A 21931-nucleotide genomic window follows, 5' to 3' on the forward strand; every position below is an offset into this window, starting at 1 on the left:
GGGGGAGATATTAATGCACTTGCTGCGCATGACAGGTGTGCCCAACGCATCATGGGTAGAGTTTTGTTTTATTTCTGTCAATGAGATTCAAGAAAAAAAAAACAAAAGAAAAAAACAAAAAATGTTAAGATTTGCAAGAGTAATTTCCTTTTCTCTCATCTCACATCGCTCCTCTAATTAAGTTAAAAATATTTTTTTTAAAAAAAATCACTAGAATCTCTATTGCCGCCCTATTGGAGATACTCTTACACTCCCATAAAAAAATATTGTTATTACAAAATTTAATGCTATTTAACGTGAGTAAGTTAAAGATCACAATTTTCTATTAGTCATAGTACGTCGAATAATACAAAAACAATTATTGTCCTAATTGTGTTGTAGAGGCATTAACTTAGTGATTTTGATGTATGTGGGTGTTCACGACGTATGGGACAAGGTTTCTTGTGATCATTAGTTTTTGCAAATGTCACTTCACTGCTTTTATAAAGATAAATATACAACTTGAAAAGGCGTGCATAGTATTTGTGTACTGGCGTTATTTATTAATATAATATATAATTTCGTATAAGGACGAAAGCTGAGTCGTTCTCCATTGTTTGGCGCATTCACAACCCAAATGAAAATAGAAAAATTTTAAGGAAATTTTTTAAAGAACAAAATGGGGAAAATATTTGTTTATCAATTCGTCCCATTTTGTTTGTCTTATTTGATTGACGAGACTTGACTGATGTTATTTTTAATTCAATTTTTCATAATATTAAGTTTAGTATTAGTATATATATAATTTATATATTTAGAAATTACATTTAAAGTACTATTAATTAAGCACAAAAAATCTAATTTAAAAATAATTAAAAATTACTAAAGAAAATAAGTAATAAAGAAAGAATTAGTTTGACCAATAAATAATAAATATGACAGATAAAATGGAATATAGATGGAGTAGTAGTACTAGTTGGCCTTCTTCAAGAATACAAGCTATAGTTTTTCAGGTTTAATCGTTTGAATATAATACAACCTATTTTGTTTATCTGGTTAGGTTAATGAAGTTTAACTGAAGTTATTTTTAATTCTATTTTTTATAATATTAAGTTTAATATTAGTATATATAAATTTTATATATTTAAAAACTACATTAAAAATATTATTAAACACAAAAATATTTTTAAAATAATTAAAAATTATTAAAGAAAATAAGTAATGAAAAATAGTTAATTTGACCATTGAATAGTAAATAGAACAAGTAAAATAGGACAGAGGGAGTAACTAGATTGAATTTACGACATTTTATTCAAACAAGTCACATGTGTAACATTTTCATTGATAGCTTGATCAATTTGTTCTTGAGTGTGCGAATTTTTGTTAATGTGGTAGGCTCTTTATAAACAAATCACATGGTAAATTATGGACAAAAAACAACTTTAGTGTGCGAATTTTAGTTAATGTGGTAGGCTCTTTTGGAACACCAACCACCAATCTTTTGACTTAATAAGTCATTGAATCATAGTGATTTACCCCTTCACTATTCCAATCATAGTGATTTACCTCTTTACTATTCAAATACCTAACGTGGTTGGCTCTTTGGATGTTCATTTTTATAAGGTACATTATTTGTGTAGTGAAGGTCCTTCGGCATATTAAAAATGTACCTTATGTTAGTGGTCTACCTTACAAGATAGACCATGGTACCTGTATAATTTGCCCCACTATTTTGTGCTGGCCCTAGAATTTCTTCTTTTATGGGTAAGAAAATTCTGGCCAAAGAAGTTAAGTTGGGAATTTAGGAGTGGTGAAATCAGGAAAAGTTTGGTTTTGCATAAAAGTAAACTAGGAATTTAAGATGAATGAAATCAACAAAAATTGAACTTTTAATTGAAAAAAAAAAAAAAAAAAAGTTAAACTTGTGGTAGTTTAATGAAATCAGCAAAGTTGAATAATGCATGAAATTAAAGTTAATCTGGTGGTAGTGTTTTCTCTTTTGACTAGACTATCTTTTATGCCAAGTACAAAGGAAGATCAGCCACACCTTCCTTCCTTATTCATAATTTCTTAATATTGCCTGCAAATATTTTTTAGTCTCATTTGTTTATATGCATAAATTATGCACGCATGAACCACAAGTGTACGTGTCTCTTGATTGCCATGGTTTCTGGACATGCATGGTTTTGTTTTCTTTATTGTTTTTTGGTTAGTGACAAGGAGATTGATGCAGGTCTATATATATACAACTGCATCTTCCCCGCTTTTCATCGTATAGGTTAAGTTGTATTTGAAGCTGTTGAGTTTCATATCATATCATGGCTGAGAATCATGAGGCTCAACCTCAGAAGACATGGAACATACCCTTCTTGATTGTGTTCAGTGGAGCCAGGTTTAATTAATCTCCAAAACCCCCATTGTATTGTGTTGTTCTTTCTAGCTAGCATATATAATATAATATATGAATATAAATGTGTGGTTGTCCAACTATCAGCTTAGTCTTTTAGTTGAGATGGAGCACATACTTCAGTTCAGATGTGTGACTTCGTTTTGGTCATGATGACAGGAGTCTTTTCAAGTTAGATGATCTCGGTTTGGAGATACTGCGTATCGCGCTCCCTGCTGCTATGGCATTAGCAGCTGATCCCATTGCTTCTCTCATTGACACTGCATTTATTGGCCGTTTAGGTGTGACTTAATTCCATGTTTTTGCATTGTTTGGATGGCCCCCTTAGCTTAGCTTGTTCCTCCGACATTTTGGTGTTGTTGGAGGATAAATCTATTAGGATCAAGCATTTATCACTATACCAAAAGCTATAGTTAGTTGCTGGATTTGGCCTTTAACAGGCCTCCGCCCAACAATTTCTCTCTGTACCTGCCAATCTTAACTGCGCGAATCCGTGACCTGACCCTCTAGCCACCAACTGATGGACTTTGCCCTTTACCGCCCAACAAAATGTTCATTTATGTTGCAGGTGCTGTGGAGATTGCTGCAGTGGGAGTTGCCATTTCCATAATTAATCAAGCCAACAAGGTTACCATATTCCCTCTTGTCAACATTACCACTTCCTTTGTTGCAGAGGAAGATACTGTCAAAAAGATGGCCGATTCCTCCTCGTCGTCTGCACCGGTTAAGGGCGACGACGACAAGAAAGACAACCCGGAGGGCTCCGAGCTTGAGAAGCTGGAGAATGGTTTAGCCACGAGAAATGAAACAAAGGAATCTGGACAAGAAAATGGTGTGTGCTCAATCACTTTGGCTTGAGCTAGGGATGATCATCTTGGCTTAAAAAGTTTCTTGTTCTTTTTTTTTTTGTCAGATCCTAAAACAAATGTATGCAAGTCCCCTATTACTGCTGATACCAATGCAAGCAAGAAAAAAGCGAAATGCGAAAAGCGCAATATCCCTTCAGCTTCTACTGCACTGGTTATGGGCACCATTCTTGGCCTTCTCCAAACCGCCTTCCTCGTGCTTCTGGCAAAACATTTGCTCGGTTTAATGGGCGTCAAATCCGTAAGTCCACTGCACATCTTTTGTTACCCAAAGATGCAATTTGTATCAGAACGATAAACTATATGGTCTGGTCTTGTTTTCCCACAGGGATCTCCCATGTTAAGCCCTGCACTGAAGTATCTGGAACTGAGAGCCCTCGGTTCCCCCGCAGTACTTCTCTCGTTGGCAATGCAGGGCGTCTTTCGTGGTCTAAAGGACACGACAACCCCTTTATATGCCACCGGTAGTGAATCGATTTCCATCCTTCTCATTCTTGATCAGATGTTTTATCTTATTAATTAACCATTAATTTTTCTGGCCTAACAGCTATTGGAGATATAGCAAACATAATTTTGGACCCAATCTTTATATTTGCTTGTCATTGGGGTGTCAGTGGTGCTGCCATAGCTCATGTTATTTCTCAGTAAGACCACAGGCTAACAAGACTTACAATTCCTATATATTGCACTTATCGCGTTCAACTTCTTAACATTCAAACGCTTTCGTTCTCCTTCAGGTACTTGTTAGTAGCAATCCTATTCTTCAAATTGGTAGGAAAAGTTGAACTGGTACCACCAAGTTTCAAAGATTTGCAGTTTGGTAGATTTCTCAAGAATGGTGAGTCTTGTTCATACTTAATGGAGTGTTTCTTTGAACCTACTGGTTTTCTAAAATGTTGGTGCAATTTATACCTCAGGGTTTTGGTTACTGGGAAGGGTGATAGCTGTGACATTCTGTGTGACCTTGGGTGCTTCACTGGCTGCAAGATTTGGTCCAACAGTCATGGCTGCCTTTCAGGTTTGCTTGCAGGTCTGGCTAACATCCTCTCTACTCGCCGATGGCCTAGCCGTTGCAGGACAGGTAAGGAATCATTTTATGACTGTTGAAATTAGTCAGAACAATAAACAATAATAATGGCAGAAAGTAAAGAAAACATGATTTATGTGGTTTCCCACGTCCTTTAATTTATAGTGATAGTGATGGTGGTAATACTGGTGATAAAACAACTTAAGGATACAATCAATGTATTTATAAGCATCTAAGCTCATATGAGACAAACTCAACAGTGACTAACAAACCCGAGTAAGTAGCTAATTTATCAAAAACATTTCTATAACCAGCTAATACTATTAGCTGATCAAACTGACCAGCTAACACGATCGGCTTTAAACTATCAGCTAATTGTCAAACATCCTCTAAATCCACTTCTTTGTACTCTATTTATAGGCAATTCTTGCATGTGCATTTGCTGAAAAAGACTACAAGAAGGCAAAGGCAACAGCAGCCAGGGTTCTGCAGGTATGATGAACTTATAAAATCCTAGCTAGCAGTACATACAAACTCTGCATTAGAAGGTGCAGATTTTCTGAACCAGATTGTGTTATGCAGATGGGATTTGTAATGGGACACGGGCTTGCCGCGGTGGTTGGGCTGGGATTATACTTCGGGTCAGGAGTGTTTTCGAAGGACAAGAACGTTATTCGCCTCATAACCATTGGCGTGCCGGTATTTCAACAAACTCTAGCCTCACACATGATTTCTCAGTGTCTCTCTATAACACTTTTTCTGTCCCTTCTCTAATCTTGTTTTGGTACCCATTGCCAGTTTGTTGCAGGCACCCAACCCATAAATTCAGTGGCTTTTGTTCTTGATGGTGTTAACTTTGGAGCATCTGACTTTTCATACTCTGCATATTCAATGGTAAGCTTACGTTACATACTGTTAGGATCAAACACTTATCACTATACGCCTCCTTATATACTGCAACGCCAAAAGCTATAGCTCAGAGCGAAGACCCAACTTTATTTCCTTATATACAGTCACATTTTCGAGAGACAGGAAGCTGAAGTTGGTCCTTCGTTAACCTCCGCCTAACAATTCCCCTAAACATCAATTGCTGAACTTGACCCTTTACCGACATCTGTCCAACAAATACCACTACTCTTATCCCTCACTTGAACTACCCACTAAGATGAAATGATGTTTATATGTATGCAGGTTCTGGTGGCAGGACTAACAGTTGTGACAGAGTTTTTGCTGGCAAAAAGCAATGGTTACATAGGAATATGGATAGCTTTGAGCATATTCATGGTTCTTCGTACAATAGCTGGTTTATGGAGGATGGGGACAGGGACAGGACCTTGGAGTTTTCTGAGGATCAAAAAACCTAACAAATTGGAATCCACTTCTTGAGCTCTACCCAACATCACACATGTTTTACCCACATATGTATTTGTAGAAAATAAAGATATATATCTCCTTAACTAGGAATTGTTAGTACATCTGTCATCCTCCCTCTTCCCCCTCCCTACCCCACAAATAAAGGAATATCTCATCCTCAATCCCCTGCTTCTTACCTCTCTTTTATTCACTTAGTATTTTCACTCGTGCGATGCACGACCATTTTGTTAGAGTATAATTAAGGGTGTGTTTGGTTCGTACATGAGAATCAGAATCAGAAAGAGAATCAAATACTTGATAATGATATGGATTTTAGTGAAAGTATTTTGCATGTTTGATAGTAGAGTGGAATTGGATTGATTATCAATATTGATGTTTGATTATGTATGACCCGATAATGGAATAAAAGTTTTAAAAAAAAAAACAAAAAATTAAGGTGATTGATCCTAATATAATGACATCAAAGCACCAATATGTACCAAAAAAAAAACAAAAAAACAAAAAAAAAAACAAAAACAAAAACAAAAGCAAAAACAAAAACAAAAACAAAAATCTAAAAGCACTAATTCAAAATTAAAAATTATATTACCAATAAAATGAGATGATACCTTTTTCAATTATGGAATGAAATTTTCAATTGAAGGGGTAATCAAATCCCATAATTTGTATTTTAAAAAGTTACCAACCAAACACTAACTATGACTTTGATTCTCATTATATGTAAACCCTGAACCAAACACACCTAAAACATATTAAATGCTCAAAACATTCAGAACCCAAATGAAAATGGAAAACTTTAATTTTAAGTACATTTTTTAAAGAATAAAATGGGGAAAATATTTGTTTATTAGTAGTAGTAGTTGGCCTTCTTACAAGCTATAGTTTTCTCAGGGTTTAATCTTTTGATTATAATAACAACTTTTAGACTGAATTTACGACTTTTATTCAAACAAGTCACATGTGTAACATTTTCATTGAAAAGTATGAACTTCATCTAAAATTGTCACTATATTCGAGCCTTATGGGAACTTTGAGAAGAATTAGAAAATTCTGAAGTTGTTCTGAGCTCGATCAATTGGTTCTTAAGCGGTAAATTATAGATAAAATATAAAATAAAAATATTATTTGATAGATAACTTTTTGAGTTAACTTTTAACTACTCCGTATTTGGTAAGAGCATTCATATCACTAGAAGATTTTACACAATTTTTTTAGGTGATACTAGAAGAGAGACGAGAGTTTGAAAAGAAAGAAAAAGAAAAACAAAACAAAATTTAAAGCAAGCTAGCAAACACTGGCGCGTGCTGTGCTGCGTCTCCAGCATGTGCCCAACTGGTGCGCTGCGTCTCCAGCATGTGTCCAATTGGTGCGCTGCGTCTCAAGCACGCGACTACTCATGTGGAGCCCATTAAAAACTTGTTCTTGCATGAGTTAAATGTTCCAAAAAATTAAATCACCTCCGACGTCGATAAAAAAAAAAATCAACCCTTATTTTTTGCACTGTACCAAAATCTCCTAAAAATCTACTCGTATGATTGCTCTAACTAGTTTCACTCATTAACATTTTGATTCAAAATGCAAAAGTTGAAAACAATTAACATTTTGGAGAAAATTTTTTTTTTTTTAATTCCTCCCAGGAGTCCCAGACGCCCTTATATATATATATATATATATATATATATATATATATATATATATATATATATATATATATATTTATATTTATTTATTTATTTATTTATTTATTTATTTATGGGAAAATAGCACTTTTTTCCCCTGAGTTATATACCTATAGCATTTTCCCCCCCTAAATGATTGAAGTGGCTGTTTTTCCCCCTGAAATGTTAATTGGACATATTTAACCTTAAACTAAATATTTAATTTATTTTTTTTCTCCAACAAATTATGACCATAATTTGGTTCAAACTAAACAAACACTATAGCAACCAAACCGAAATATTCCAATTACAATTTAGATCGAAATTCGATATTTAGAGTTTGTTAAAATCGTGAACCGGAACGGACGTTCATGTTCCGAACTGAAAAAATAAAATACATTTATTTTTGAATTTAGACTATTTTAAAATAAAAAATACAATTTCAAAATAAAGACAGTTCAAAATCGCGAATCAGATCCGGAACCGCCGGTTCACGGTTCAAGATTCAATTTTTTTGATACATAATTTTAATAAATTGACATTTAAATATTGGTTCTAGATCTGAATTATAACCGTAAACTATTAATTCGATTGCTTTAGTATCCGGTTCAATTCAAACCGAACCGTGGTCATCCCTACGTATACGCAATAATTTGTTGGATTAGTAAAATAAATAAAATGTTTACTTTAAGGGTATAAATGTCAATTTAATATATCAGGGGGAAAAAGCACCATTTTTAGAATAATTGAGGGGGCTAATGTGCTTACCTAAATAATTGAGGGAGAAAAAGTGCTATAAGTATATAACTCAGGGGTAAAAAGTGCCATTTTCCCCTTTATTTATTTATTTGGCTAAACCCTTACCCCAAACAATTCTAATATCTTGCTAACGAACGAAACCATTAATTGCACAGTGTATTTATGGTTAAATATAATCTCATTTATTCATTTACTTAAATTGGCACGCAAATTATAGACAGATTTTGATGACACCCTGTAATTATAGTCAAATTGAATTCATATACACTGGCCAACAATCTTTAATTTTTACTATTCACTATATGTTATATATAGAGGATGTAGTGTCATTTTAGGACAAAAGGTTTGTTTTAGCCTATAATTGGTGGCACATTATTTTTGTTCTACCTTATGTTAGTGGTTCACCTTACAAGATCGACCATGATACATGGTATAATTTACCCCACTATCCTGTGCATATATACGGAAGAATTTCGTCTTTTATGGGTCGCAAAAATTGAACTTTGCAAAAAAAAAAAAAAAAAAAAAACTGTAGTAGTTTAATGAAATCAGCAAAAGTTGAATGCATGAAATTAAAGTTAATCTGGTGGTAGTGTTTTCTCTTTTGACTAGACTATCTTTTATGCCAAGTAGAAGATCAGACACACCTTCCTTATTGATTTCTTAATATTGCCTGCAAATATTTTATAATTTAATTCCCTTCAAGGCTTCAATCCCCTCCATTCCTGGGCTGGAGCTTTTTCTCTTTCTTTTTTTTTTCTTTTTTTTTTTTTTTCCTTTTTTTAAAGTAGTATGTGAGGAAGGCAGATTGGAGCATGCTTAATTCATAGGGAAGAGGCATCAAATTTTATAGTCTCATATTTGAGATTATTTGCATTTTGCACGCATTAACCACAAGTGTGTCCCTTGATTGCCATGGTTTTGCATGGTTTTGTTTTGTTTATTGGTTTTTGGTTAGTGACAAGGAGATTGATGCAGGTCTATATATATATACAAGTGCCTCTTCCCCGGCTTTCGTCGTATAGGTTAAGTTGCATTTGAAGGTGTTGAGTATCATATCATATCATGGCTGAGAATCATCTGCAGGCTCAACCTCAGAAGATATGGAACATACCCTTGTTGGTTGTGTTCAGTGGAGCCAGGTTAATCTCCAAATCCCCCATTGTATTGTGTTGTTCTTTCTAGCTAGTCTTATTTAGGTGGTTGTCCAACTATCAGCTTAGACTTTTAGTAATTCAGATGTGTGATGCGACTTCGTTTTGGTCATGATGACAGGAGTCTTTTCAAGTTGGATGATCTCGGTTTGGAGATACTGCGTATCGCGCTCCCTGCTGCTATGGCATTAGCAGCTGATCCCATTGCTTCTCTCATTGATACTGCATTTATTGGCCATTTAGGTGTGGCTCTTAATTCCATGTTTTTGAATTGCATTGTTTGGATTCCCCCCTTAGCTTGTTACTGTGACATTTTGGTGTTGTTAGGAAGATACATCTGTTAGGATCAAGCATTTACCACTATGCCAAAAGCGGCTTAACTAGACGCTAGTTACTGGACTTGGCCTTTAACAGGCCTCCGCCCAACAATTTCCCTCTGCACCTGCCAGTCTTAACTGCACAGTTTTTGTGACCTGGCCCTCTAGTCACTAACTGATGGACTTGGCCCTTTAACGCCCAACAAAATCTCAAAGTTTTTGTTCATTTATGTTGCAGGTGCTGTGGACATTGCTGCAGTGGGAGTTGCCATTTCCATCATTAATCAAGCCAACAAGGTTACCATATTCCCTCTTGTCAACATTACCACTTCCTTTGTTGCAGAGGAAGACACTTTCAAAAAGATGGCTGAATCCTCCTCCTCGTCGACTGCACCGGTTAAGGGCGAGGACGACAAGAAAGACAACCCGGAGGGCTCCGAGCTTGAGAAGATGGAGAATGGTTTAGCCACGAGAAATGAAACAAAGGAATCTGGACAAGAAAATGGTGTGTGCTCAATCACTTTGACTTGAGCTAGGGATGATCATCTTGGCTTAAAAAGTTTCTTGTTTTTTTTTTTTTTTGGTCAGATCCTAAAACAAATGTATGCAAGTCCCCTATTGCTACTGATACCAATACAAGCAAGAAGAAAGCGAAATGCGAAAAGCGCAATATCCCTTCAGCATCTACTGCAATGGTTATGGGCACCATTCTTGGCCTTCTCCAAACTGCCTTCCTTGTGCTTCTGGCAAAACAATTGCTCGGTTTAATGGGCGTCAAATCCGTAAGTACACTGCACATCTTTTGCTTAACCAAAGATGCAATTCAAATGAACTAGATGGTCTGGTCTTGTTTTCCCACAGGGATCTCCCATGTTAAGCCCTGCACTGAAGTATTTGGAACTGAGAGCCCTCGGTTCCCCCGCAGTACTTCTCTCGTTGGCAATGCAGGGCGTCTTTCGTGGTCTAAAGGATACGACAATCCCTTTATATGCCACCGGTAGTGAATCCATATCCATCCTTCTCATTCTTGATCAGATGTTTTATCTTATTAATTAACCACTATTTTTTTCTGGCCTAACAGCTATTGGAGATTTAGCAAACATAATCTTGGACCCAATCTTTATATTTGCTTGTCATTGGGGTGTCAGTGGTGCTGCCATAGCTCATGTTATTTCTCAGTAAGACTTACAATTCCTATATATTGCACTTATCGCGTTCAACTTCTTAACGTTCCACTGCTTTCGTTCTCCCTCAGGTACTTGTTAGTAGCAATCCTGTTCTTCAAATTGGTAGGAAAAGTTGAACTGGTACCACCAAGTGTCAAAGATTTGCAGTTTAGTAAATTTCTCAAGAATGGTAAGTCTTGTTCATACTTGTTAAGAGTCGACATTGATAAAATAAGAGAGAACATATAGGTTTATAAGACCATGAGTTAGACTAGCTAATTGGTTGGATTCAATTTTTTAGTGTGATTTGGCTCATCTTATAACAATACTTATTATACCTCAGGGTTTTGGTTACTGGCAAGGGTGATAGCTGTGACATTCTGTGTGACCTTGGGTGCTTCATTGGCTGCAAGACTTGGTCCAACAACCATGGCTGCCTTTCAGGTTTGCTTGCAGGTCTGGCTAACATCCTCTCTACTCGCCGATGGCCTGGCCGTTGCAGGACAGGTAAGGAACCATTTTGTGACCGTTGAGATTAACCAGAACAATAAACAATAATAATGACAGAAAGTAAAGAAGGCAAGATTTACGTGACTAACAAACCATACTCAGAGCATAGTAAACAGCTAATTTACTAGCTAATACTATCAACTGGTCAAACCAACCAGCTAACACGATCAGCTAATTGCAAAACATCCTCTAAGTCTAGTTTCTTTCTGCTCTATTTATAGGCAATTATTGCATGTGCATTTGCTGAAAAAGACTACAAGAAGGCAAAGGCAACTGCAGCCAGGGTTCTGCAGGTATGATGAGCTTATAAAATCCTAGCTAGCTATACATACAATCTCTGCATAATGCAGAGAAGGTGCAGATGTACTGAACCAGATTGTGTTATGTAGATGGGAGTCGTAATGGGACACGGGCTTGCTGCGGTGGTTGGACTGGGATTGTACTTCGGGTCAGGAGTGTTTTCGAAGGACAAGAACGTTATTCGCCTCATAACCATAGGCGTGCCGGTATTCCAACAAACTCTAGGCTCACACATGATTTCTCAGTGTCTCTCTATAACACTTTTTCTGTCCCTTCTCTAATCTTGTTTTGGTACCCATTGCCAGTTTGTTGCAGGCAGCCAACCCATAAATTCATTGGCTTTTGTTCTTGATGGTGTTAACTTTGGAGCATCTGACTTTTCATACTCTGCATATTCAATGGTAAGCTTACGTTACGTACTGTTAGGATCAAACGCTTACCACTACGCCTCCTTATATACCGCAGCACCAAAAACTATAGCTCTGAGCGAAAACCCAACTTTATTTCTTTATATACCGTCACATTTTTGAGAGGCAGGATGCTAGACTTGGCCCTTCACCAGCCTCAGTCCAACAATTGCCCTAGCCACCAAATGCTGAACTTGATCCTTCACCGGTCCCTCACTTGAAGTACCCACTAAGATGAAATGATGTTTATATGTATGCAGGTTCTGGTGGCTGGACTGACAGTTGTTACAGAGTTTTTGCTGTCAAAAAGCAATGGTTACATAGGAATATGGATAGCTTTGAGCATATTCATGGTTCTCCGCACAATAGCTGGTTTATGGAGGATGGGAACAGGGACAGGACCTTGGACTTTTCTGAGGATCAAAAAACCTAACAAATTGGAATCCACTTCTTGAGCTCTACCCAACATCCTCAGTCCTCCCTCACACATGTTTTGCCACCCACATATGTATTTGTAGAAAATAAAGACATATATCTCCTTAACTAGGAATTGTTAGTACATCTGTCATCCTCCACCCACCCCCACAAATAAAGGAATATCTCATCCTCAATCCCCTAGCTGCTTCTTACCTCTCTTTCATTCACTAGTATTTTCACTCGTGCGATGCACGATCATTTTGTTAGAGTATAATTAAGGGTGTGTTTGGTTTACACATGGGGATTGAAATTGAAATGAGAATCAAATACATGGTAATGATATGGGTTTTGGTGAAAGTATTTTGCATGTTTGGTAGTAGGGTGGAATTGGATTGTTACCAATATTGATGTTTGGTTATGTATAGTCCAATAATGAGAATAAAGATTTTTAAAAAAATCAAAATTAAGGCAATTGATCATAATATAATGACATCAAAGCACCAAATATGTACCAAAAAAAACAAAAATCTAAAACCACTAATCCAAAATTAAAAATCATATTACCAATAAAATAGAATGATACCTTTTTAAATTATGGAATGAGGTTTTTTATTTGAAGCGGTAATCAAATCTCATAGTTGTGTTTTAAAAAGTTGCCAACCAAACACTAACTATGATTTTAATTCCAATTTCTAATGTGTAAACCCATGAACCAAACACACCTTAAAAATATTAAATGCTCAAAACATACTAAATAAAAAATAATAATATTTTTCACATTAAACAATATACAATTACAAATTATTAAAAACTTCATTGTAAACCACATTTTGAATAGTACTAAAAAAAATCTGTGCTTCCCCACAAATTAGAACCTTAAGATCATTTGAATTATTAACCCTTGAAACTACTACGTACAATTGATCATGGTTAAAAATAAACTTTTTTAATAACAAACCAACATAAGCTAAAGTTTGCCCTTGACTTTTATTTATTGTCATAGCGTATGACAACATAACAGGAAATTGCTTTCTTTGAATTTTAAATAGAAGCTTTGGGTCCGACAGAGTCAAAGCCATTCGTGGGATCAACACATTGCACCTTGCATTGTTTCCATTCAAAATCTGTGCTTCAATGACATTGTTTCCTAGTTTTGAGATAATTAATCTCGTTCCATTACAAAGACCCAATGAGTGATCGACGTTCCTCAAAATCATAACTGGAGAGCCAACCTTCAATGATAAGTGATAACGAATGATTCGGTATACCTGAACACCTCAAATTATTTAAAAATTTAGGAGTGTGAACTTCAGATAACATATCTGCATTTGTATATAACTTGTACACAGAATCACAACTCAAATACGTCTTAGACGACGCCTCATTCATACCGTTCATGTATTCATTCACATAGTCGACAACATCTAATGTCGGTGCCAATATGGCTTGAGTCTCCGGATCTTTAGGGTCCATTTTACCACTACAGTATGAAGGAAATGTGCTATCAACAATCTCTGGAATACAATCACCTTTAATTTCCAATAAAAACTCATATGCAATACTAATCTTGCACTCATCGTCATTGTTGGAACCAAGGTTTCCATCACCTAGATCAGCAATTCACTTTGCAAAAGTATCAAGTTTTTCAATTTCTTCTTCAGAGGTAATACTTTGCAAATATAAATTCTTTGTTATCGAAGTACTTGACAATTCTTCCAAAGGTAAGAAGAATTTATACTTGCTCGTACTATATCTTGTCTGGTTCCCTTTGGAATAAAAGGTAGTATTTGTAAAGTCACCACCAAGAACAACTATTTTTCCACCAAATGTCATATCAGAATTGCGGGGGTTGAAAAAACGCAATAAGTCTCTCATTGTCCTATCAAATGCCTCAAAGCAATGCTTATGCATCATAGGCGCTGTCTCAAATAATCAACTTGGATTGGACTATCAATTTAGCAAGCGGGCTACCTTGCTTAATGTTGCATGTTGAGTCTTCAGAAACAGAAATTGGTATAGCAAACCTTGAGTGTGTTGTCCTCCCACCAGGTAATAATAATGAAGCTATACCGCTAGACGCGACATTGAGAACAATCTGACCTTCCGATCTCAAAGCAGCTGAGAGTGTCTTCCATAATAATAATAATAATAATAATAATAATAGTTTTACTTGTTCCACTTGTATCCATACAAAAAAAAAAAAAAAAAAAAAAAAAAAAAAAAAAAAAAGACCTCAATTATTTGACTGAACATCTCCAAGTACTTTTTTGTAAATATCTATCTGTTCGTCAATCAATTTAGAAACCAAAATAACATGCTCTTGTTTTATTTAAGCAGCTCAATTTACTGCCAAGAATTTAAAAAAAAAAAAAAAACAAAAAAAAAAATAGTACTATTAACTCTATTATAAAGTAGTATCTATTCTATACTTTTTCTATCAGTTACAAACCAAAGAGTCAATACCTCACCACATAGGTTCGATACTGCAAAGAGAGTTATAGAGGTGCCAATTGAAGGCATCTACTTTGCTTTAAATGTATCATCTATGGATATAAAATTTTCCACAAATTAAATGCATCTTTTGGCTAGATCATTTTCCATGCGCATTGGAACTCCAAACTTTTAATATTTGTATATTTTATATAGGCCGTGTTTGGTAAAAAATTGGCCTATAAACCAATTTTGGCTTATTTGACCACTATTAATTGTTTGATTTAGTTAAAATATCAATAGAAATGTTTGGTTAATTAACTTTTTGCAACTCCAAAAGGCTAAAATTCAAAAAGCTACTACAAGCAACTTTTTCCATTAGCTTTTTGAGAAAAGAAACTATACCAAACAGCTATCAGCTAACAGCTAATTTACCAAACACTTTTCTACAATTATCTAATGTTATCAACTATTTATACCATTTAATTAACACAATCAGCTAACAGCAAACAGCTATCAGCTAACAACCATTTTACCAAACAGGGCCATAGTAAAAGGCCACATATACAAACAACCTTTCAAATTTCAAGACATTTAAATTTGATCTTTATGTAATTAATACATTTTTTTTTAACATTCAAGAAACGACACAATTTTGACTGAACAGGAAAATGCGATATCATCCTGCATCAGGTGGACTTAATCCACCCCTATCCCACCAGGCTTGTATGTATTCATGCTGGGCAAATTGCACACAATTGAACTATAATATACATCGACCAAATCACACTAAAAGATTAAATTCAATCAATTTAATCTATAGTATTATAAATTCATATATTCTCTCTCTTATTTTATAGTGAGTCTTAACAAATTTAATTAAGTTTATTATAATAGGCACTATAGAAAGACTAGTTTGGCACTCTATTTTGTCCTTTCTCTGAAGAAAACCTGCAGAAGCTGATTGCTATTACCTCTATGTTCTATACACAAGCAGAAGCCTCCAGATGATTTCAGCCCACCACTGAAAGCAAATACCAAACCCACAGAAAGGGTACCTAATCAATCCCACATTTCACTATCACAATTCACAAATTAACAAGGCTCAGTCAACAAAAACATGCACTCATACTAAAACTATTGCTGTTGATTAAAGTCATTAGTATCCCCTCACCCACTCCTCTGCAATGTCATTAGTTGCAGCATCATATCCTTCGTGGTAGGGCAGACACCCTTCCAATCATAGACTCCATACAGACCATTCTATCATAGTCTAGCACCAAACAATAAAAGTAGGATTCAACTTATTCAGTAGAACCCAATCCCCAAATACATACAATCAAATGGCTTTTTACCTGCTCTAACACCAAACATATGTTTTATTTCACCAAAAAACTGATAGCGAGAGTACACATTTAGGGTGCGTTTGAAAACTCGAAAAATCATTTTTCGAGTTTTCAGTGTTTGGATAGAGGGGGGAAATGAAAGTCAATGGAAAATAGGGGCGTGGTCAATGGAAAATAGATGAGATTTTCCGGAAAATGACTTCTCCTTTTTTTAGAAGTCATTTTCCGTTTGCAGCAGTGGAGCAACCAATCACCCGCCGCCACCATCACCCACCACATCAAGAAGTAAAATTTAGAACTACATATGGGCCCTGTTTGGTAAAAAATTCAAAAAGCTAAAATTCAAAAAGCTACTCCAAGCAACTTTTTCAATTAGCTTTTTGAAAAAAGTAATTATACCAAACAGCTATCAACTAACAGTTAATTTACCAAATACTTTTCAACAATCAACTAATGTTATCAACTATTTATACCTTCTAATTAACACAATCAGCTAACAGCCATTTACCAAACAGCGCCATAGTAAATCTCAAAGAAGAATTCAAGAGACCAAAACAAGCAAGCACAGAAAAGTAACTTCACAGACAATAAGAAAAAATAAATGGAATGAAATAATAATAATAATATAATAACAATAACTTAGTTCAGTTTTACATCAAGCTAAAATTAATGCTCCCTTTCCCCACACTAAAAAGCCCCAAAACAAGAACTAAGTGCCTTTATTCAATCTTCATCCCTTGAATTACATTATCAGAGCAATATTGCCAAGGAAAATGAGGCATCAAGATACAAAAGCTTTTAGAGCCTAATAATGGGGAGCTTTACTAAAATTAAAGACAAGGGAAAATATTAATCCTAGAATTGTAAATTGCAGAGTTACACCTTACCATAACTTGACTGGGTTTCTTTGATACAGCCCAGTCAACAATTTGAGAAATCTGTTGTAAACAAATAGATGCTGAAATTCAATAATACTTTCAGAGAGTTTTGCCCTTCCAGCCTTATACCCATCAAGTTACTTCCAGCTTGCATTCCTTTCCACCAGCCAAAAAAATGCGCAAAATAATACTGTATAAAACCCTAAAAAAAATTGTATCTAAAGAGAAAAATGAATCATCTTGTCACTAGGCTACAAGCTGATCAAGTTGCATCTGCTCAAGCCAAGCTCCTAAAACAGAATGATCAATGGAATCAGTTTGAGAATTGGATTTCAAACCCTCACCGGATGGCACAGCCCCTGAAGTTCGGGCTGTCAACTTGTCTTTCATCTCAGGTGGTGATTCCTTTACGAGAGATTGCACCCAAGACAGGTCAGGCTCATCTCCATTGCTATTCAGCTTTTCAAAGGAAGATGACTTTCTCAAGCGACCAAGTTCATCTCCATTTACAGACCAATCAATCCTTGTATTGGGAGACCCCCAATTTGACCAAGAATTACTCACCGGCGATCCAATCAATGAGGCATTTCTAGAACCAAGATCCCGGGAACTGAAGCTACGTATCTGTTGATGCTGCTTCTCACGCTGAGCAAATGCAGAAAGTTGGGAACTCATAGGGGATATTGGCTCCACAGTTCTTGGTGACATTATACCAGGTGATGACACGGCAAATGAAGCCTGTAAACGAGGATGCTCAACATTTTTGGGAGAGAACACATTACCATTGGTTGGGGAGAACATGCTCTGCTGCTGCTGAAACTGATTGAAAACAGCTGATTTATGTGAAGGGGAGAAAACACCAGAAGCCGCTGCTTGATCAGAATATCGAGGGGAAGAAGTGATCTCAGCAGAAAATAGCTCTTCAAGATTTGAAGGGGTTAGTGTTTTAGAACAACAACCAGAACGACTCAAAGTAGTAGAATTAGGACGTGACTGTGAAAAATAAGCCAAGTCATTTAGAAGTAGTTGCCGGCTATCAAAATCCTGCAACATGTTCAAATCCTCAAGAGGAATATCTCGTGCATTGAGTGATGACCTCAGGCGACTTGACTGGAAGTTGCTTCCAGGGAGATGAAGAGTCGGAACATTTGGTTGAGGCCAGGCCATAGATGAATTAGGCATTCCATTGGCAGTTGGAGACATGGGTTGATTGAATGCAGGAGACATAACAGAATGTGATGACGGTGAACCAGGCAGAAGGCTCAATGCACCAGCCATGTCCATGACACTTGCTGTTGCAGCAGCAGATCTAGGTGATGGAACTGCAGAGCCAGTAGAAACATACAATGGACGAAGCTCTTCAGAAGTGTGGGCAAAAAAGCAAACTCGCCTATCACAGCTTATGCCATCCTTACATAAGCGTGTTCGATACTGAGCTGGATGAAGCCAGCACTCAAACACTCCATGAGCATATTCACACATATCACCCCGCCTGCAGGCACCCTTATGAAAATCTGGACAAGGCACACAGCTGTAGTGGTATTTCCTAGGATCTCTTCTGCGTGCATTTTCTCCAGGGTGCACAAAAGGGCATTCAGTCCAATCATGAGAGTAGGCTCTAGAACAAGGCCTCACCTTGAATGAGAACATTCGGAACTCATCCGTTGAATATATGCTGTTCTTAATGTTTGGAAGGGATGGATCAATAGGATATTCCTTCTTTTCTGGAGCAGAATTTGCACGAACATCACTGAATTCTGATGCCCTAGGAGAAGATAACAAGTCTGAAGGTGAACATGGGGACCCATTTTCTGGTGAGGAAGAGAGTATCGGTGAGGAAGTACTTGAAGGAGTCATGGACACCTGCAAATGGCATTCACCAACAGGTCCATCAGATATATTGCTCAATAGCAGTTCTTCAAGGGATGCTCTAGAACCTGGAAGCTTCAGCGGAACAACAATTACATCAGCGGGTCTCTGTCCATTAACATCCTCAATATTGGGATCAGCCCCAGCTGATAGCAGCAACTTAACAACTTCAGTGGCATTAACGGAGCCACCAGAGGCAGCACAGTGAAGAGCAGTGCACCTGTCTGGGCCACAAGTTTGATTGACATCAACTCCTGGCTGAGAAATGATCAATTTCAAGACATCAACACTACCATATGTTGCAGCAACCATCAAGGGAGTCCTTTCCTCATTGACAATCTGTTTAGAGCCTTTCTTGCGAACCAACCAAAGTCCAACTTCATCAACTGCAGAAGGCTCATGCTCAATTGATCTTTTAAAAGCCTCTACATCGTTGTTAGCAGCAAGTTCAAGAAAACTTGAAAAACAATCATCAGTCACAACAGTAAGTTGGCTTGAGTCCATACTCAATTTTGTATCAGAATTAGATTGGCTGGTAGATGAGCTAGAATTGGACTGGTCTGGACCACTGCACATGCTTCAGTCAACTGCAAACCAATGAAACAGGTGTCAGAGACTCAGAATTCCTAAAATCATATATCTAGACTAGAAACATCAAACATGTTGCTTTCCATTTACAAATTTCTTAAACAGAACCATAATGAAATTCACAAACAATTTGTACAAACAAATAGACTATTTGCATTCCTCTAGATATTGAAAGTCTGCCAAATATAACATGGCTCTACCTAAACAATGCATACTCAAAAGGGCAGAAATCATAGAAAGCAGATTTAGTCATTTAGATAAGAATACATATATAGCCTAGAACTGGATATCACCTCATCAAAAAGTCAACAATACACAAAAGTCTTCAAACACATCAATACCATACCCACCAATCAATCCCCCCTTATTCTGATCTGAACACCTCCATTTAAATTCTTTAAAACACTCAACAAACGAATTTACACCAAAATATCTGCTGAAGAATAAATTTTTATAAAAGAATAATTCATTGAAAAGATAAGACATCAACAAGAATCGTATCTTATACTTGAAACATATATTCTAAAGCGTAGTCATTATCACGAAGATTCGCAGAACATATTTACAAAAATCGCATCTTTATCTTTAGAATACACACAACTGCCTGAACACGTATATACATACACAATCAAAAACAAAACCCACTATACAGAACATAAAAAAAGGGAAAATAAAAAACTTGCTAAATACGAGGCATCAAACTAGGAAATCAAATTAACAACCCAAAATTCACATTTTCATATAAACCTACATATATCCCAGTCTTCACAAAAAATAAATATTCCAATAAACACAAGCAAATAAAATCACAGCGTCTAAGTTTACACAAGTATATTACATATACATGTATATAAAAATATATGCAAAATCATCAAGTAAAGCAAAGTCAACTCCGGAGCTAAGCACAAAGCTTATGGAAAGCAGATCAACGAAGGATGCAATCAGATTATCCAGAACTGAACTTACCGAAGGATTAAAAACGGAAGCTTTTCAAAGATCAACAGCGGCAAAGAGAGAAGGAACGGAACGTAATGCGACAGCGTTTAGGCAGCGCTCTCATTCATCGACGATTGGCAGATACGTACGCATATCTAGAGAGAGAAACCCGAGTATTCGCTTCCCATATGGATCAACTCCTCTGTTACTCCAACTTCGACAACGACAGGGGAGAGAGGGAAATAGCAATAAAAAATAAATTCGAGCATGCAATATACGTATATCACAATGTCGATTATGTAAGTATAGGCGGAGAGAGAGAGAGAGAGAGAGAGGGAAGATATAGTGAGAGAAAGAGGATGGGGGTTTGTAGTGAAAGAGAGCGACAGAGAGAGGGAGTAGAGAGCTCGGAGATGAAATGCAAATGTAAATGTAAATGCAAATTGAGATGCGTGTGGAAATTCACGCGAAATGAAGTTGAAATTGGAGTCAAATGCGAGGAGATATTTGAAGTGGATGCGTGCCGCGAACAGGGGCCGGTTGGGGTTACCGGGTGAGCAGGTGAAAGCTCAAAGGAAACCGATTAGGCAGGTGAACGAATGCGGAACTGAGGGGATTGAATGAAGTAGATTGGAATAGGAAAGTTGAAGTCCGCCACGTGGAGACCGGTCACCACTCACCCGAGGAGTGTTTAAATCGCGGTGTCAAATCCTAAACAGAAAGAGAATCGGATTGCTTTTTTATACAACTCCTTATATTTTCCCAAATTTTCATTTTAGACTCTCTCAAAACGACCTCAATAGTTTGATTTTTTCTTCAAGTTTTTTATGTACCCCAACATTTACATTATCCTCCACTATCTCACATAATTTCAAAAATTCTTCTTCCCATTAATTTTAATTTTTTTTAAATTTTTTTATAGACCCACCAATTTACTCCACTGTATTTTAATTATTATTTTTATTATCATTATAAAATTTATAATTACAATTATTATTTTTATTATATTTAAATTAAACATATCAAAATTAAAATAAATTTATAATTATAAAATAGTTAACAACAAAATTAAAGTTAACAATGTTTTAACAAATTTATATATATATATATATATATATATATATATATATATATATATATATATATATATATATATATATTTGGTTGTTGTTAAAAAAAAAAAAAAAAAAAAAAAGGAAACACACCAAAATTTAACAACAAAATCAAATTTACCAATGGTTTAATAAACAAAACAAAAACAAAAAAAAAAATTGCAATGGCCAAGAGGAAAAAAAAAAATAGATAGAACCATTTTAGAGTAACCGCCACGGTTACTCTAAAGCTCAACAAGTTACCTCCTCCACTCCACTACAGCTCAAACCCATGACCTATCACTTGAAAGATTCACTTCATGCCGCTTGACCACAAGATCTTTGGCAAAATACATAATTTTTTATAATGTTGGTATATATAAAACATTTAACTCAAATATTGTGATGATTAAAAACAAATTTAATACTTTTTTCTTTTATTTCTTTGAGTT

The 21931-nt window shown here is 35.9% G+C and overlaps 4 protein-coding genes across 4 annotated transcripts; 2 read left to right on the plus strand and 2 right to left on the minus strand.

The window, feature by feature from the left end:
- The first annotated feature begins 2068 nt into the window (after positions 1-2068).
- Positions 2069-5814, plus strand: LOC109147696 (protein DETOXIFICATION 43-like). Its single transcript, XM_019295334.1, has 12 exons — positions 2069-2371; positions 2546-2667; positions 2955-3218; positions 3300-3493; positions 3581-3716; positions 3800-3896; positions 3990-4090; positions 4170-4333; positions 4700-4771; positions 4862-4978; positions 5078-5173; positions 5471-5814. Exons 1-12 carry the CDS (start codon positions 2298-2300, stop codon positions 5663-5665), a joined length of 1632 nt encoding a protein of 543 aa, XP_019150879.1. The 5' UTR covers positions 2069-2297; the 3' UTR covers positions 5666-5814.
- A 3200-nt stretch (positions 5815-9014) lies between these two features.
- LOC109147689 (protein DETOXIFICATION 43-like) lies at positions 9015-12601 on the plus strand. The gene is made up of 12 exons (XM_019295321.1): positions 9015-9212; positions 9346-9467; positions 9780-10046; positions 10130-10323; positions 10403-10538; positions 10623-10719; positions 10797-10897; positions 11051-11214; positions 11439-11510; positions 11607-11723; positions 11823-11918; positions 12185-12601. The coding sequence occupies exons 1-12, from the start codon at positions 9136-9138 to the stop codon at positions 12377-12379; spliced, it is 1638 nt and encodes a 545-aa protein (XP_019150866.1). The 5' UTR covers positions 9015-9135; the 3' UTR covers positions 12380-12601.
- Positions 12602-13517: 916 nt separating this feature from the next.
- LOC109152127 lies at positions 13518-14255 on the minus strand. Its single transcript, XM_019299705.1, has 2 exons — positions 14045-14255; positions 13518-13948 (listed from the first exon to the last, which is right to left on the minus strand). The coding sequence occupies exons 1-2, from the start codon at positions 14253-14255 to the stop codon at positions 13518-13520; spliced, it is 642 nt and encodes a 213-aa protein (XP_019155250.1).
- A 2455-nt stretch (positions 14256-16710) lies between these two features.
- LOC109147670 (zinc finger CCCH domain-containing protein 30-like) lies at positions 16711-20844 on the minus strand. The gene is made up of 2 exons (XM_019295298.1): positions 20419-20844; positions 16711-19451 (listed from the first exon to the last, which is right to left on the minus strand). Exon 2 carries the CDS (start codon positions 19438-19440, stop codon positions 17242-17244), a length of 2199 nt encoding a protein of 732 aa, XP_019150843.1. The 5' UTR covers positions 19441-19451; positions 20419-20844; the 3' UTR covers positions 16711-17241.
- Positions 20845-21931: the final 1087 nt, after the last annotated feature.

This window comes from Ipomoea nil, unplaced genomic scaffold, assembly GCF_001879475.1.
Source record: "Ipomoea nil cultivar Tokyo-kokei standard unplaced genomic scaffold, Asagao_1.1 scaffold0268, whole genome shotgun sequence".
Classification (NCBI taxonomy): domain Eukaryota; kingdom Viridiplantae; phylum Streptophyta; class Magnoliopsida; order Solanales; family Convolvulaceae; genus Ipomoea; species Ipomoea nil.

Excerpts from the sequence above, each read along its gene's own strand:
- LOC109147696 (XM_019295334.1), top strand. The coding sequence starts at position 2,298 with ATGGCTGAGAATCATGAGGCTCAACCTCAGAAGACATGGAACATACCC. Across the intron at positions 2,372-2,545 it reads ATTGTGTTCAGTGGAGCCAG|GAGTCTTTTCAAGTTAGATG; the intron begins GTTTAATTAATC and ends TCATGATGACAG. Across the intron at positions 4,091-4,169 it reads TGGTAGATTTCTCAAGAATG|GGTTTTGGTTACTGGGAAGG; the intron begins GTGAGTCTTGTT and ends TTTATACCTCAG.
- LOC109147689 (XM_019295321.1), top strand. The coding sequence starts at position 9,136 with ATGGCTGAGAATCATCTGCAGGCTCAACCTCAGAAGATATGGAACATA. Across the intron at positions 9,468-9,779 it reads TGCATTTATTGGCCATTTAG|GTGCTGTGGACATTGCTGCA; the intron begins GTGTGGCTCTTA and ends TTTATGTTGCAG. Across the intron at positions 11,215-11,438 it reads GCCTGGCCGTTGCAGGACAG|GCAATTATTGCATGTGCATT; the intron begins GTAAGGAACCAT and ends CTCTATTTATAG.
- LOC109152127 (XM_019299705.1), bottom strand. The coding sequence starts at position 14,255 with ATGATGCATAAGCATTGCTTTGAGGCATTTGATAGGACAATGAGAGAC. Across the intron at positions 13,949-14,044 it reads ACCTTTGGAAGAATTGTCAA|GTGATGGAAACCTTGGTTCC; the intron begins GTACTTCGATAA and ends TTGCTGATCTAG.
- LOC109147670 (XM_019295298.1), bottom strand. The coding sequence starts at position 19,440 with ATGTGCAGTGGTCCAGACCAGTCCAATTCTAGCTCATCTACCAGCCAA.